The sequence below is a fragment of the Borostomias antarcticus genome (assembly GCF_949987555.1).
Source record: "Borostomias antarcticus genome assembly, chromosome: 13".
NCBI classification, from domain to species: domain Eukaryota; kingdom Metazoa; phylum Chordata; class Actinopteri; order Stomiiformes; family Stomiidae; genus Borostomias; species Borostomias antarcticus.
This window is the reverse complement of record NC_140246.1, coordinates 24,544,286-24,558,336: the sequence shown is the minus strand read 5'-3', so window position 1 is coordinate 24,558,336 and position 14,051 is coordinate 24,544,286. Positions and strand designations below refer to the sequence as shown.

General features: G+C 45.9%; 1 protein-coding gene across 1 annotated transcript in view; it reads right to left on the bottom strand.

Annotated features, from left to right (window-relative positions):
- Positions 1 to 341: 341 nt before the first annotated feature.
- LOC311317058 (protein NLRC3-like) overlaps positions 342 to 14,051 on the bottom strand; it is a gene marked incomplete at its 5' end in the record, with an annotated part of 61,248 nt that continues 47,538 nt past the window's right edge. The window contains 4 exons of the mRNA XM_084448056.1: positions 342 to 408; positions 530 to 691; positions 816 to 1,010; positions 8,417 to 8,590. Coding sequence (XP_084304182.1) covers positions 384 to 408; positions 530 to 691; positions 816 to 1,010; positions 8,417 to 8,590 — 556 coding nt within the window. The 3' untranslated portion in view covers positions 342 to 383. The remainder of the gene's footprint in view (positions 409 to 529; positions 692 to 815; positions 1,011 to 8,416; positions 8,591 to 14,051) is intronic.

Sequence of the window (14,051 nt, the reverse complement as noted above, 5' to 3'; positions counted from 1 at the left end):
AAATTACAGTCAGAAACTATATACTGGGCTCTTTAATAAATTAGCCCCTTTAGTACCCATCCCTAGATGGCACTGACACGGCAGGCCAATCAGGGCCGTCGCTGGCAGAACAAAGGAGAAGCAGCGTGCGGTAATGTTAATGTTAGTAGAGTAAATACTGTACAGTCGTAACTGCCGTTGCAGAAATTAGAATGCAGAAGCCCAAGACCAAATAAATAAGAACAAGAGTATGCAAGCAGAGTTTCTCCGCGCAAAATACATTTTCGCCATTTCGCAATACCAACATCGCGCTGTCGCGGCTGGTAACAATCTTGCATGAAGACAAACCTGTGAAAGATGGTGTTTTTCTCTAGCAGTCAGCACAATCACAGTAGCCTGTCTAGTCAGAAGATCATGGCAGGAGTCATACTTAAAACAAAAAAAAATCATTATCAGGAGTGTTGTGCAGTTAATCAAGTAATATGTTATAGCTCATTGAACACACTATTCAGTATTGCATGTTATTGTGTGCTGAAGAAACTAGGCTTACCTCTGTGCACGATGCAGAGGAGCCATCTGCAGGCTCGCTTGGAAAATCCAGGATAGTACCCCCAACAGTCCGGGATGGAGCAAGGTGCTGTAGAGAGGGAAGGGTGTCATCCTCGAAGCCAGAGTGCACAGTAGGGTCAAAAGCACCATGGCTGGAGTCATCCTTTACAAAAAGAAACATTGATATCAGAAGGGTGTGTGCACTTAAGTAACATTTTATAACAAATTGAACACACTATTCAGTTTGAGTATTGCATATTATTGTGTGCTGAAGAAACTAGGCTTACCTTAGATGTTCACAATGTAGAGGGGCCACCTGCAGGCTCGCTTGGAAAATCCATGATAGTACCAACAGTCCGGGATGGAGCGTGGTGCTGTAGAGAGGGAACGGTGTCATCGAAGCCTGAGCAAAAGCACCAACATGCTCTGCTTCAGTTGATTGCACTCTGCTCTCCACCGTTGCATCCTCCGTTGGTTGGTCCCTGTCAGTGGTGGAATTAGATGAGATTCAACTTTGTCATTGTACAGTACAAGTACTGCCCCTCTCAAGATGAAAGAGCCCAAACCCAAGGCTGTGGCTTGGCTAAATGAGACCACCAGAGCAGAGAGAAGAGCATGGAGACAGGCTGAGCAGAGGTGGAAGAAAGATGGCCTGCAGGTCTCTCTCGAAATACTGAGGGACAGACAGAAGAGCTACCACAGGGTGGTTAAAGCAGAGAGAGCCAAGTACTTTGCTAGTCTAATTGCAAATGCTCCAAACTCCAGAATTTTATTCAGAACCATCAATTCTGTTGTTTGCCCTCCTACTACTGCTATCCAGGATGCATCCCCTACAAAGTGTGATGAGTTTCTGTCCTTTTTCTCAGAAAAGGTCGACAACATCAGAAGAAACATCCCACCCTCCACCCGGGACCTAGCTGTTACTCTGAGATGCTCATCCACCTTCTCCGTGTTCAGCTCCATCTCCCTCTCATCCCTCTCCAAGATGGCCGCCGCTTTGAGACCAGCCACGTCCCCTCAGGACCCCATCCCTGCCCCCCTCCTTAAGGAGGTTTTTGAGGCAGTTGGTCCTCACATCCTGTCCATCATCAACTGCTCCCTGGCCACAGGTATCGTTCCATCATGCCTAAAAGAAGCGGTGGTCCAGCCCCTTCTTAAGAAAGCCAGCCTAGATCCCACTATCCCCAGCAACTACTGACCCATCTCAAAATTACCATTTCTGTCAAAGCTGTTAGAAAAGGCCGTCCTCAGTCAGCTGCAGCCTTATCTCCAACACAACAACATACTGGAGAAATGTCAGTCCAGATTTAGGGCCGGCCACAGCACCGAGTCTGCCCTCTTGAAGGTGTTAAACGACCTACTCCTCATCGTTGACTCAGGGAAATGTGCTGCACTGGTTCTCCTGGATCTCAGTGCAGCATTTGATACTATAGATCACACCATCCTCCTCGACCGCCTCCAACAGGGGGTTGGCATCACCAACACAGCCCTGTCCTGGTTCAAGTCCTACCTCAACAACAGGACCTTTTCAGTGAATATAGCCAACCATTCATCCTGCCGTGTCAACCTCACCTGCGGGGTCCCTCAGGGCTCAATACTGGGTCCCATCCTTTTCTCCATCTACATGCTGTCCCTCAGCCAAGTCATTCATCGCCATAAGATTTCCTTCCATTGCTACGCAGATGATACTCAAATCTATCTTCCACTCAGGGCAGACGATCCCTCTGGGCTGGACCGTCTGAAGGACTGCTTGCGGGACATAAAGGAGTGGATGTCACAAAACTTCCTGCAGCTCAATGACACCAAGAGTGAAATCCTTCTGATCGGCAACTCCACCTCGATCAGTCAGATCAGAAATAATCTAGGAAGTTTGTCCACACTTAAAAGATCCCACGTCAGAAAACTTGGGGTCATATTTGACACAGACCTCAAGTTTGACAAGCAAGTGAAATCTGTTGTGCAATCCTGTTTTTTCCAACTGCGCACAGTATCCAAAATCAAGTCCTTCCTCTCCTCCAGCGACCTACGGAGGGTCGTACTAATGCTCATCTTCTCCAGACTGGACTATTGTAATGCCCTCTATGCCGGGGTCACCGACAAGACCATCCACAGCATGCAGCTAGTCCAAAATGCCGCTGCCAGGCTGGTGACAGGCACTAAGATGAGGGAACACATTTCTTCTGTCCTCTCCTCCCTTCACTGGCTCCCAGTGAAGCGCAGAGTGAAATTCAAGATCCTCACGTATGTCTTCAAAGCCCTCAATGGTCTCGCCCCAGCTTACATCAAAGATCTCCTGGACGAACCTACCAGCTTCAGGCCTGGTCGCCGGCTCAGATCTGACAACCAGATGACCCTGAAGGTCCCACGGTCAAAACTTGTCACAAAGGGAGACCGTGCATTCTCTGTGATGCACCTGGGCTATGGAACAAGCTTCCTCTGAACATCAAGTCCGCCACCACCCTGGACTCTTTTAGAGCACAGCTTAAAACGCACCTCTTTGTTACAGATGATCTATAATTTATGTCCTTGTCTTGTGTCTTAAATGTAGTTTCATTTTGTGTCTCTGCAGTCCCTTGTTTTTGTTTGTCTCTTTTTGTACCCGGGCTGCGCCCCGGGCTGATGTAACAGTTGGTTGGGGGGCGCATTATAAATAAAAATAACATAACATAACATAACACTAGACTATTTGGTTAGTTTATGTGTATGGCATATTAACATTTGTTTATTGTTGCTGCTGGTATGGTACTGTAGGCCTACGTTGTAGATAGGCGCGGCATAATTGTTTTTCTCCTAGAGCGGCAGAAGTGCACGCGCCCGTCCTGGTCTAGACCCACGTTAGTTTGCCTGCAAGCCGAGGGGTCAGAGAGGCCAGTCCTTCTCTCCTACACACAGTGGCTGAGTACCTGGACTCCCCCTACACCAGGATTCTGTTCACAGACCTCATCTGCTTCTAATACGGTACACACACACACACTGCTGAGTCACCTTCATGAACTACAGGTCAACACAACACTGATCTAATGGATTGAAGAATTCCTTCATCACAGGCCTCAGTACGTAGCTGTAATAGTTCTAGATGGAGCATCTCCCCATCCTCTTCTGGGTACAGCATCATGGTAACAGAGAGGAGCCGACACTGATCAAGTATGCAGATGACATGACACTGGTGGCCCAGATAAGCAGACATGCCAACTGGTTAGGGGTGAGAAAGAGAGACGGAGGCCTGAGCAGAGAAAAACACACACCTGCTGGGGGGGATGCAGGGATTTATTTATTATAAGCTACCAAATGATCATTTATTGGATGATTTTTAGAATGACCCTGGTGCTGGTCACAATCTAACAGAATTACAAGAGCAAAATAAAGTTCAAAGTACAAATTTAGTTCTGTGGCTCAGGAGGTAGAGCAGATCATCCAATGACCGTAGGGTCGGCGGTTCAAATCCCGGCTCCTCCTGTCCACATGTCCAAGTGTCCTTGCGCAAGAACCCCAAATTGCTCCCAATGAGCAGGCTAGCATCTTGCAAGGCAGCTACTGCCATTGGTGTGTAAATGTGTGTATGAATGGTTTAATGAGGCCATTGTAAAGTGCTTTGGATATAAAGTGCTATATAAGTGCAGTCAATGTAACATTATTAACCCATTTAATGCCACGTAGGCTACCAATGATACTGCTCACATTTACAAAGGAAATGAGCAAAAGGGCAGCAGCCCCACCAGTTACACAACTATGTGATGAGCTGAATGAGCTACTAGCATATATCCTACTCCTACCTGACGCAGTGGTAAGAATAAAACAGTTCACATACAGAGACGAGTCACATCTCCAATTGAATCCATTCCGCTTTCATTGCATGAGAACAGCCAAGTCTCTGAAAATCCATAGCAGGTTTTGCTCGTTACCCTGCTGCGGTTACCTTGCAGTGAGAGAAACACAGCAGGCAAACAGCTGAGTGATCGCCCAAGAGTGGCAGGCAAAATAAATGTAATTTGAGAGATTAGAAAAGTGGGGGGGTAAAGCCTATATTTTGAAATGTGAGGGGGGTATGTTCCTGGGCTTTACGACTGCAGGTAGGCTACTTTTGGGGGTTTCAGTTGATCTTCTCTATGGAGGTTTGTGGCTGGCACGCACTTCCACACAGCACTGTGGCAACTTGGCTTTTTCCAAACAGCAGGTCCCAGACTGGGCTTGCGCTGAACTGTGACTAGTGAACTGAGTTTGAACTCAGTTTCGCTTGCTGCTTTTTAACTGACTGTCAATATCCGCGCATACAGATCCAAACATACATCCACAGTATCAGATTCTCACGCTCCACTGGCTCAATCCCAATGTCCACACTCACAGACTCACAGATTTATTATCTTTCTATGTAAGTCGCTTCAGGCTCTTGACCCCTTCCCCAAAATCAGATCTGCACGAATCACGTAGGTGACCTATTTTGGATTCAAAACAGCAAATTTCACCGAAAAGTGACAATTGTGCATGTCTGGATAAGGAAGGAGCAGTCACTGTCCACATACTCTGAGTATGTCAACACCCTGACCTCCCGGATGGAGGAGAGCTCCTTGGAGCTGAATGTCTCTGAGACTAAAGAAGTGTTCTGCAGGGGGAGCCTCATACCTGACGCCCCAAATGTTCTTCCTCTAGCCCCGAACCTTTTTAGTCCCCCCAAAAACAAAAACACTAGGGAGAAAACAGACACCAAATACCCTCCTTAACATACACAAATCACCCCCTTCAAATCAAGCAGGAAGATGAAGTTCGAGTCAACACACTCACAACAACAACCCCCCCCCCCCCCCCACACACACACACAGTAGCACAGAACGGCATCAGCTCACAAACAAACATCAAGCCCATCTGCCCCCACCGTACAAATTGCCACCCCCAGACACCACACCCTCTCAAACTCAGCCACATTGTTATTGATCACAAAATAGGTGTATTCTACCCTAAGAAGCAGAGACCCTCCCCCTAACCACCTGGACTGGGTCCGTGGCCCCGCCCCTCTCACCTTATTCCTCCCTGTAGTCCAAATGCACAACTGAGCTCACCCAAACACAACATTGAGCAAAACACACTTTGCCCTCCTCCTGCACGTGTACTGTGGGCCCAAAACAAACAGTTCCTTAGAAAACACAAACCCCAACCTCACACACGAGGGCTGTAACAGCACAAACAGAGGAACAAGACGTGCACAAACAGAAAACACATGAACCACCGTCTCCACCTCACCACAGTATGGGCCCCCCTCCCCCACCCCGGGGTCAAGCCCGGCCAGAAAGCGCTCGGTCATCAGGGCCCTGTGCACCACTCTCCACTGCAAGTCCCCTGTCCTTTTAGGGATGGGGGGCTTATACAGCACCCACCACCTGAACCTCACACTGCTCCCCCCACCTAGAACCCCCTGCCACTGGTGGAACCCAACCCCCTGCAAGACCCCGACGTTCCTCGCCTTCACACATGCCTCATACAGAGCCCTCCCCCTCACCTGTCTGAGGTCACCAGGGTCATACAGAGCCCTCCCCCTCACCTGTCTGAGGTCACCAGGGTCATACAGAGCCCTCCCCCTCACCTGTCTGAGGTCACCAGGGTCATACAGAGCCCTCCCCCTCACCTGTCTGAGGTCACCAGGGTCATACAGAGCCCTCCCCCTCACCTGTCTGAGGTCACCAGGGTCATACAGAGCCCTCCCCTTCACCTGTCTGAGGTCACCAGGGTCATACAGAGCCCTCCCCCTCACCTGTCTGAGGTCACCAGGGTCATACAGAGCCCTCCCCCTCACCTGTCTGAGGTCACCAGGGTCATACAGAGCCCTCCCCCTCACCTGTCTGAGGTCACCAGGGTCATACAGAGCCCTCCCCCTCACCTGTCTGAGGTCACCAGGCTCCTCCCCCTCACCTGTCTGAGGTCACCAGGGTCATACAGAGCCCTCCCCCTCACCTGTCTGAGGTCACCAGGGTCATACAGAGCCCTCCCCCTCACCTGTCTGAGGTCACCAGGGTCATACAGAGCCCTCCCCCTCACCTGTCTGAGGTCACCAGGCTCCTCCCCCTCACCTGTCTGAGGTCACCAGGGTCATACAGAGCCCTCCCCCTCACCTGTCTGAGGTCACCAGGGTCATACAGAGCCCTCCCCCTCACCTGTCTGAGGTCACCAGGGTCATACAGAGCCCTCCCCCTCACCTGTCTGAGGTCACACACACATTTTAATACACTGGCACTAAACACCAAACACCAGGTTAGAAATCTAGGTGTCATAGTCGACTCTGATCTGAACTTTGAATCTCATGTCAATAACATAACTAGTGTATCTTTCTATCATTTAAGAAACATGGCAAAAGTGCAATCCTTCCTTTCAAAGGCCGACACAAAGACTTATGCATGCATTTATAACCAGCAGACCAAAGAAAACCATCAATCGTCTGCAAATTATACAAAACGCCGCGGCACGAGTCCTTACAAAATCCAGACGGAGGGCTCACATCACACCCGTCCTGAAGGCTCTGCATTGGCTACCTGTCAGCTTCAGAATAGACTTCAAGATTCTTCTACTGGTTTATAAATCACTCCACAACCGTGCTCCAAAACATATGTCTGACATGCTTGTTAGATAAACACCAGCAAGATCCCTGCTGTATGGGTTATGTTCATGTTGTTATATTGAATGTGAGCTTCTATGCTGCTGTATGGGTTATGTTCATGTTGTTATAGTGAATGTGAGCTTCTATGCTGCTGTATGGGTTATGTTCATGTTGTTATATTGAATGTGAGCTTCTATGCTGCTGTATGGGTTATGTTCATGTTGTTATATTGAATGTGAGCTTCTATGCTGCTGTATGGGTTATGTTCATGTTGTTATATTGAATGTGAGCTCCTATGCTGCTGTATGGGTTATGTTCATGTTGTTATATTGAATGTGAGCTCCTATGCTGCTGTATGGGTTATGTTCATCAGAATGTATTCATTCTCATCATGATCTGTGTTTCAGGTGACCATCTCATGTGACACACAGGAGTCGATACGTTCAGTTACAACCACTGCTACTTCAGCAGGTTACATTGTGGAGGTGGAGGACGTGAGCCTGTCTTCTGTGGTGTTCTGAGAGGTCCAACACCTGGGTGTCCCAAGTCAGTGATAGCTTCAGATTAGTCAAAGCATACTAGAGAGAAGTTATGTCCTCTGTTTGAACCGTGCTGATGTTGTTGATTTAGTTCACACTAAAGAGTACATTTTGATGCCACTTAAAGGAGAATGCTCGTTTTTGACAACCTGGACCTTATTTACAGCATATTATAAGACGTTTGACTCACCGAGATAACTTTGTTGTAATTCGGAGGCCTGTAGAAATCCAGCGTGAGCCAGTATATCCATGTAATGGTGGTGGACGGGGCACTGAGAATGCAGCTTCTAAAAAATATATTTTCTGCCACGAAACAGTTGTTTTCATCAATCTGTCTTTTTGAATCGCTAGTTGTGCTTACATAGAGCGAGGGCTTGTTGTGGTATTTCACATGCCTATGTAATATGATCTTTAGAAACGTCTTTAGAAACAAAATAGCTTCCTCACTTGCTCCAGCACACATGCACACAGTGTGCTGGAGCAACGCAAGTATCCAAACTCTCTGTTGTAGAATAACTACTTGATACTTCATCATGTACTACAATAAAGGACCCACCCACCACCTACAGTCTGTATATGTCTGTATGTATGCTTTGAGATGATAGTTCCTATTTTGTCAACTCTACTGTATGAACTGTAGTCCAAAGATAATTTCTCAACTTGAATGTTGATGCTCAAAACATCCCTCTTCAAGGACAGAGATGTACAATTACTTAGACATTTAAATCCAATCATTTAACATGTGAATATGCTCAGGGATACAGACCTCAGTTTCTCCAGTTTGCAGTGTGGACTCCCCAGTCCAGCAGAGAGCAGCTTCACTCCTGAATCCTGCAGGTCATTGTTACTCAGGTCTAACTCTCTCAGGTGGGAGGAGTTTGAGCTGAGCGATGAGGCCAGCACTTCACATGAGGCTTCCTTGAGGTCACATGCAGAGAGTCTGAAATTACAAAGTAAACATGTATGACTTTTTGTTCCTTAATGACATGTTAATCTTAATGATATGATTTGTATAATATACACATGTCATATGTAGCCTAAGGCTTAATAAAGGGTACCCAGCTTTCAATAATTCGTAGGCTACCTCATGTCTGGCCAGTGACCTACAACATTCCTAGCCTTCAAACCAATAAGCCAACCTCAAGAGGAGAAGCTTCTCAAACGTTTAATTTGATAGCCTACAGTATACAGCATGTTATATTTTGATAAGGGGGAAATGAACACATACAGCTCAAATTACAGGTTTAAATCTCACTGTTGATGTACAGGCCTAGAGGATGATAGAACAGTCAGCTCTCAGCCCGCTGCATGCTGTAGGCTACATGGACAAATACAGAATATAGTCACTACTGATCACTTTTCAATCATGTGTAGGAGCCTACATGAAATTAATAGTGAAATGAAAGTCCTATGTTGCAAAAAAGGCATTTTTAACTTGTGGCCATCCACAATGATATGAATCGATAACTGACGCAGCTTCTAGGTGATGTGTCCGTTGGTAGCATACGATTTAGAGAAATCAGGAGTAGGCTAGTTTGGGCTAGTTTGCTGCACCACGACAGAGGTGACTGCATTTGCACCTTTTCCAGAATAATAACGAGGAATGAGGGTAGGAAAAATACCTGTTTCCATGGCATTTGTGCTTTCAGAATAACTGATTCAGGTTCACACCTTATGGGCCTCTATACATAGATTACACTTGACCAGTATTGAGTCCTTGATCTTGAGGTAGGTGAAATAGTGTCGGTGTTTCCATGGCACAGAGCTCCCGTCGTCAGAGCCATAGACAGAACTGCCAGCCGTGTAGGCGAGGGATTGTTGATGCATTGCGCACGGGTACTTTCTAACGTGTTACTCCTCACTGGATGTATGTATGGTGCAATGTGAGGAGGTGGAAACATGCCAAGCGCTGAGTTAGCAGTTTTTAAAAGTTATAGGGGGGTCAGCTCCAGCTGGTTCTGACCAGTTAAAGACCGACAATCTATTTTAGAAGATCAGAGAATAGATGGGAGTAAGAATGCCTCACTGACTAAAACTCATTACACATAACATATAGGGGAGACACACAGAGCTCAGTAAAGAGCATTCGTGCAGAGCGAGGTGCACGCGTGATCACACACAACAACAGAGCTGCAGAGCACGGGAGAACACGAGAGCACTGAGAAACTACCACACAGCTCTCCCAGAGCACGGGAGAACACGAGAGCACTGAGAAACTACCACACAGCTCTCCCAGAGCACGGGAGAACACGAGAGCACTGAGAAACTACCACACAGCTCTCCCAGAGCACGGGAGAACACGAGAGCACTGAGAAACTACCACACAGCTCTCCCAGAGCACGGGAGAACACGAGAGCACTGAGAAACTACCACACAGCTCTCCCAGAGCACGGGAGAACACAAGAGCACTGAGAAACTACCACACAGCTCTCCCAGAGCACGGGAGAACACGAGAGCACTGAGAAACTACCACACAGCTCTCCCAGAGCACGGGAGAACACAAGAGCACTGAGAAACTACCACACAGCTCTCCCAGAGCACGGGAGAACACGAGAGCACTGAGAAACTACCACACAGCTCTCCCAGAGCACGGGAGAACACGAGAGCACTGAGAAACTACCACACAGCTCTCCCAGAGCACGGGAGAACACGAGAGCACTGAGAAACTACCACACAGCTCTCCCAGAGCATTCTGACTAAAAGTGTAACTTCACTCTTCACTTCAGCCTTCTGACAAACACTGCTACACTAGTGGTGAAAAGGAGGCATGTCAGCTATATTGTCTTCCTCTCTCAGACTGAATTATAAACAGACTGACTCATTCTGGAGCTAGGAGAGAGAGTGCTGCTGCATCTTATATGTTTTAGTCATGAGCAGGTTTTTAATTCCTCTAATGAATTCTCAGCATCCATAGAAATGTATGTAAGGCCTTTCCTGATTGGCTGGACACTATGGACCTGAGTCAGCTTGGAGGGTGCTAAGGCTCTTTGGACAGGACATGGACAGTGCCTGAGCCTCTGATGTTGGAACTCACAAAACGCAGCGGCACCGTGGTGTCAGCACAGTGGCGGGATCCACCAACGTGTTTTCATGCAGTGTTGCACACTAACCACCAGGAGGCCTCGTTGATCAAGAAGCAACTAGTGGCAGCAGAGCGTGTGACAATACTGTTGATTATTGAGGGACTAGTAACTTTAGGCTGGAATGTAGCCTATTCAGCGAAACTATAACTGGCCTATATATAAACTATAATTACATAACATTTGAGATGCACAATGTATGTACATGTATAACAATTGAGAAAGCATCCTATGGTGATGTGAACTTGTGATTCTATTGTGGAATGCAGAAGAGAGACTGATTGGTTGAATGAGGAATTGAATGAATGAGCTGAGGGAGGCCTAGTGTGTCCATAGGAAAGAGACTCTACAAGCCACCATGCTGATGTGAGATGCTGGATTTTGACACAAATGTGAATTTATCTGTTTACCGAATGCGAAAGACGAGCGATGTCAAGTGGGGAGCAAAAAAAGAGCGAGCCAACAGATTCACTAGGCCAGTGGTTATTGGAACAAAACTTCTTTTTTGAATGGGGTTATTCTATAGGCTATTAATTCTACATTAATCTCATAGCAGTGAGCACTGACATGACTGTTTAAATCAACAGCCTAACACTTCTATTAGCCCATCATTGTTGTCAATAGCGTAGCCTAATGGTCCTGTTCCCGTCTCCATGCCCCCACGCTAGTTTGGACCCACTATTCAAATCTCCCTCAAAACCTGTTAAAACAACCTGATGAAAGAACAAACAGTACTGTTGATGGGACCTAATCAACTCCAATGGGCAGTCTGCATTTGAATCAAGTTTATCCCCCAAACAGGGAGGAAAGAACCACATTTATATGTATATAAACCGTAATTCATCAAGAAAGTATCAACAAATAACACATAACCACACACTGAGATTTCACTCCTAGTTTACAATGAATGATGAAGTGAATGATCTGAGGTAAGCCTGTATGCTAAAGGCAAGAGACTCTACAAGCCACCATGCTGATGTGGGATACTGTATTTTGACACAAATGAGCTAGTGTGAATGTATCTGTTAATCAATAGGCTAGGCTTAAAAGACAACCGCCGAGCACTTAAATGTCAATTTGACTCAATCGCTATTAGCCTATATAACGAGTATACTCACTATCATTGTGATTATGAACACTTGGATTAACAATGGCCTATTATCATCGGGGGACCTCATTTCAATGTTGCCATGCATACAAAGACATTAAATATACAATGAATAAATACTGTAGCACTATAATGCGGTAGTCTATGCTATGAATTTGATCAGAGCTGCTCTTAGCGGGACTGGCTCAGAAGAAATGCATTTAGCCTACAGCTTGACCAACATTTACTGGATGGCTGACCATAGTAGACAGTCAAATAACGTATTAAACAAGCTTCGACTAACGTTTAAAGAAGTAGGCTACCCTACGAAAAGAAGGTATTTCAGTATGTTATTTTATTGCCATGCAGGCATGGGTTCTATAACAATTCAACTAAATGTAGGCTACTTTGTTCCTATAGGAACGGGAAATCAGCAATACTTGAAAATGGAATACAAATGCACTTGTTTAAATTAATTCCAATATACTATATTCATGGTTTACAACCATTCGTCTCTTACCTGTACCTAGATACATAAATAATAAGGTGAACAGTAGCCTAGTAATAATAGGCTATAATATAGTTATCCCAGCAGCGCAGATAGAGATTACAATTAGAACTTGGATTCAATATTACTTTAAAAGCAGTGTATGCGCACCAGACATGGAAGACAAACAGGGATGGAAATGTATTTGTTGATGACTGTTGGCGTTGGTTGAATCCTCCCCCCAGCTCATCAAGTGTATTTGAATATAAACAGCATTGGGAAGGGGGAAGGGCAGTCCAGTTCCTCCTGTGGCTGTCTAGCTCGCTAGCTACGGTCAAGCTGTAGGATAAATGCATTTCTTCTGAGCCAGTCCAGCTAAGCTCTGAGCAACTCTGACATGATCAAATTCATCACATTCCTGGATTAAACAGCTCCAGTAGAGATATTCTATTATAACCAGAGGGCATTACAATATCATTCAAAACTAGATCTATTGACTGCATGACCTATTAGTCTCCGGCTACCCCCCCCTCGTCCGCTGTGTGCTCACGGAGTCTTGGTGCACGACCCTCTCTCTCCAAACTCATCGATTATGTTGAGTCGCTGCGCTCCCCATGCAGTCTGCCACATAATTAGGGGTAGGATCAGTAGGCTACATCCTCTCCCCCTGTCTGTAAAGCATATTGTGTTGTCTTTGTATATGAAATGAGCTGTAACGATTTAATTGATCTGACTAATAATCAGTTATTGCAGTGGTATTGAAGTAGGCAGAAACTTCACCTTTTTGTTGTTTTCCATATACTCAGTTTAGGCCACAGTGAACTCTGATAACCTTTTGCCTAGGCCATACACAGTCTGAGGGCAGAGAAGGTCAAGGAAGGTCCTCTGCTGACCAGTTCTTCTGTAAGAGTAAACAGCAGCTGCTAGAATTGGGTAATCAGACATCGGAGACATCTAGAATGTCCGGTCCCCTAGCAACGGTCTAATCTTGACCTGGCTGATCGACAAAAGACTAGATCACTGTACCATTGCAGCCTATCACCATAATCTGAGATGTCACATGACGCCCCCCTGGTAGAGTGTATTTAAGAACCACCGGGCTGCTTAGCCGAGGGCAGCTTAGCTTCTTAGCCTCCTAGCCTTGTAACCTGTTAACATGCTAGCTTGCTAGCCCCTTAAGCCGCTCAACAGCTGTACCATAATACTGCATTTTTCATGCTACATTCTTCTCTAATTTACTGGCTTCTACTTCCACTTCTCCTTCGACAACAACTCGATATTGTAACAATTGGCATAACAATGTAATAATTGTACTCAGCCTAGTTATTGTATCTGGGCTATTGTTTTGTAACACTATATGCTTATTGATTAATAAACCCATGTGATTCATGGCTTCAGGTAATCCAACTGTCTGTTAAGATCTGTATACATAGGATATACATCAGTATTCTGCTCGATTCCTTTATATGACCACAACGGACAGATGTTGACCCCAGAACAGTAACGTTATTAGCAAACAATTTCATCAGCAATCAGTACATTAACAAAGTGTGTTTGCATTGGATAAACACATTGTCAGACTAATAAAGTCTAGAAAAGTGTAACTTCACTCCTGAGTCTTCTGTGATAGTAGCTTTGCTTTCTGTATAATTAACTGCTAACTGTGACAAAGATGACATTTATTCTACAAACAAACACTGCTACACTAGTGGTGAAAAGGAGGAATGTCAGCTATATTGTCTTCCTC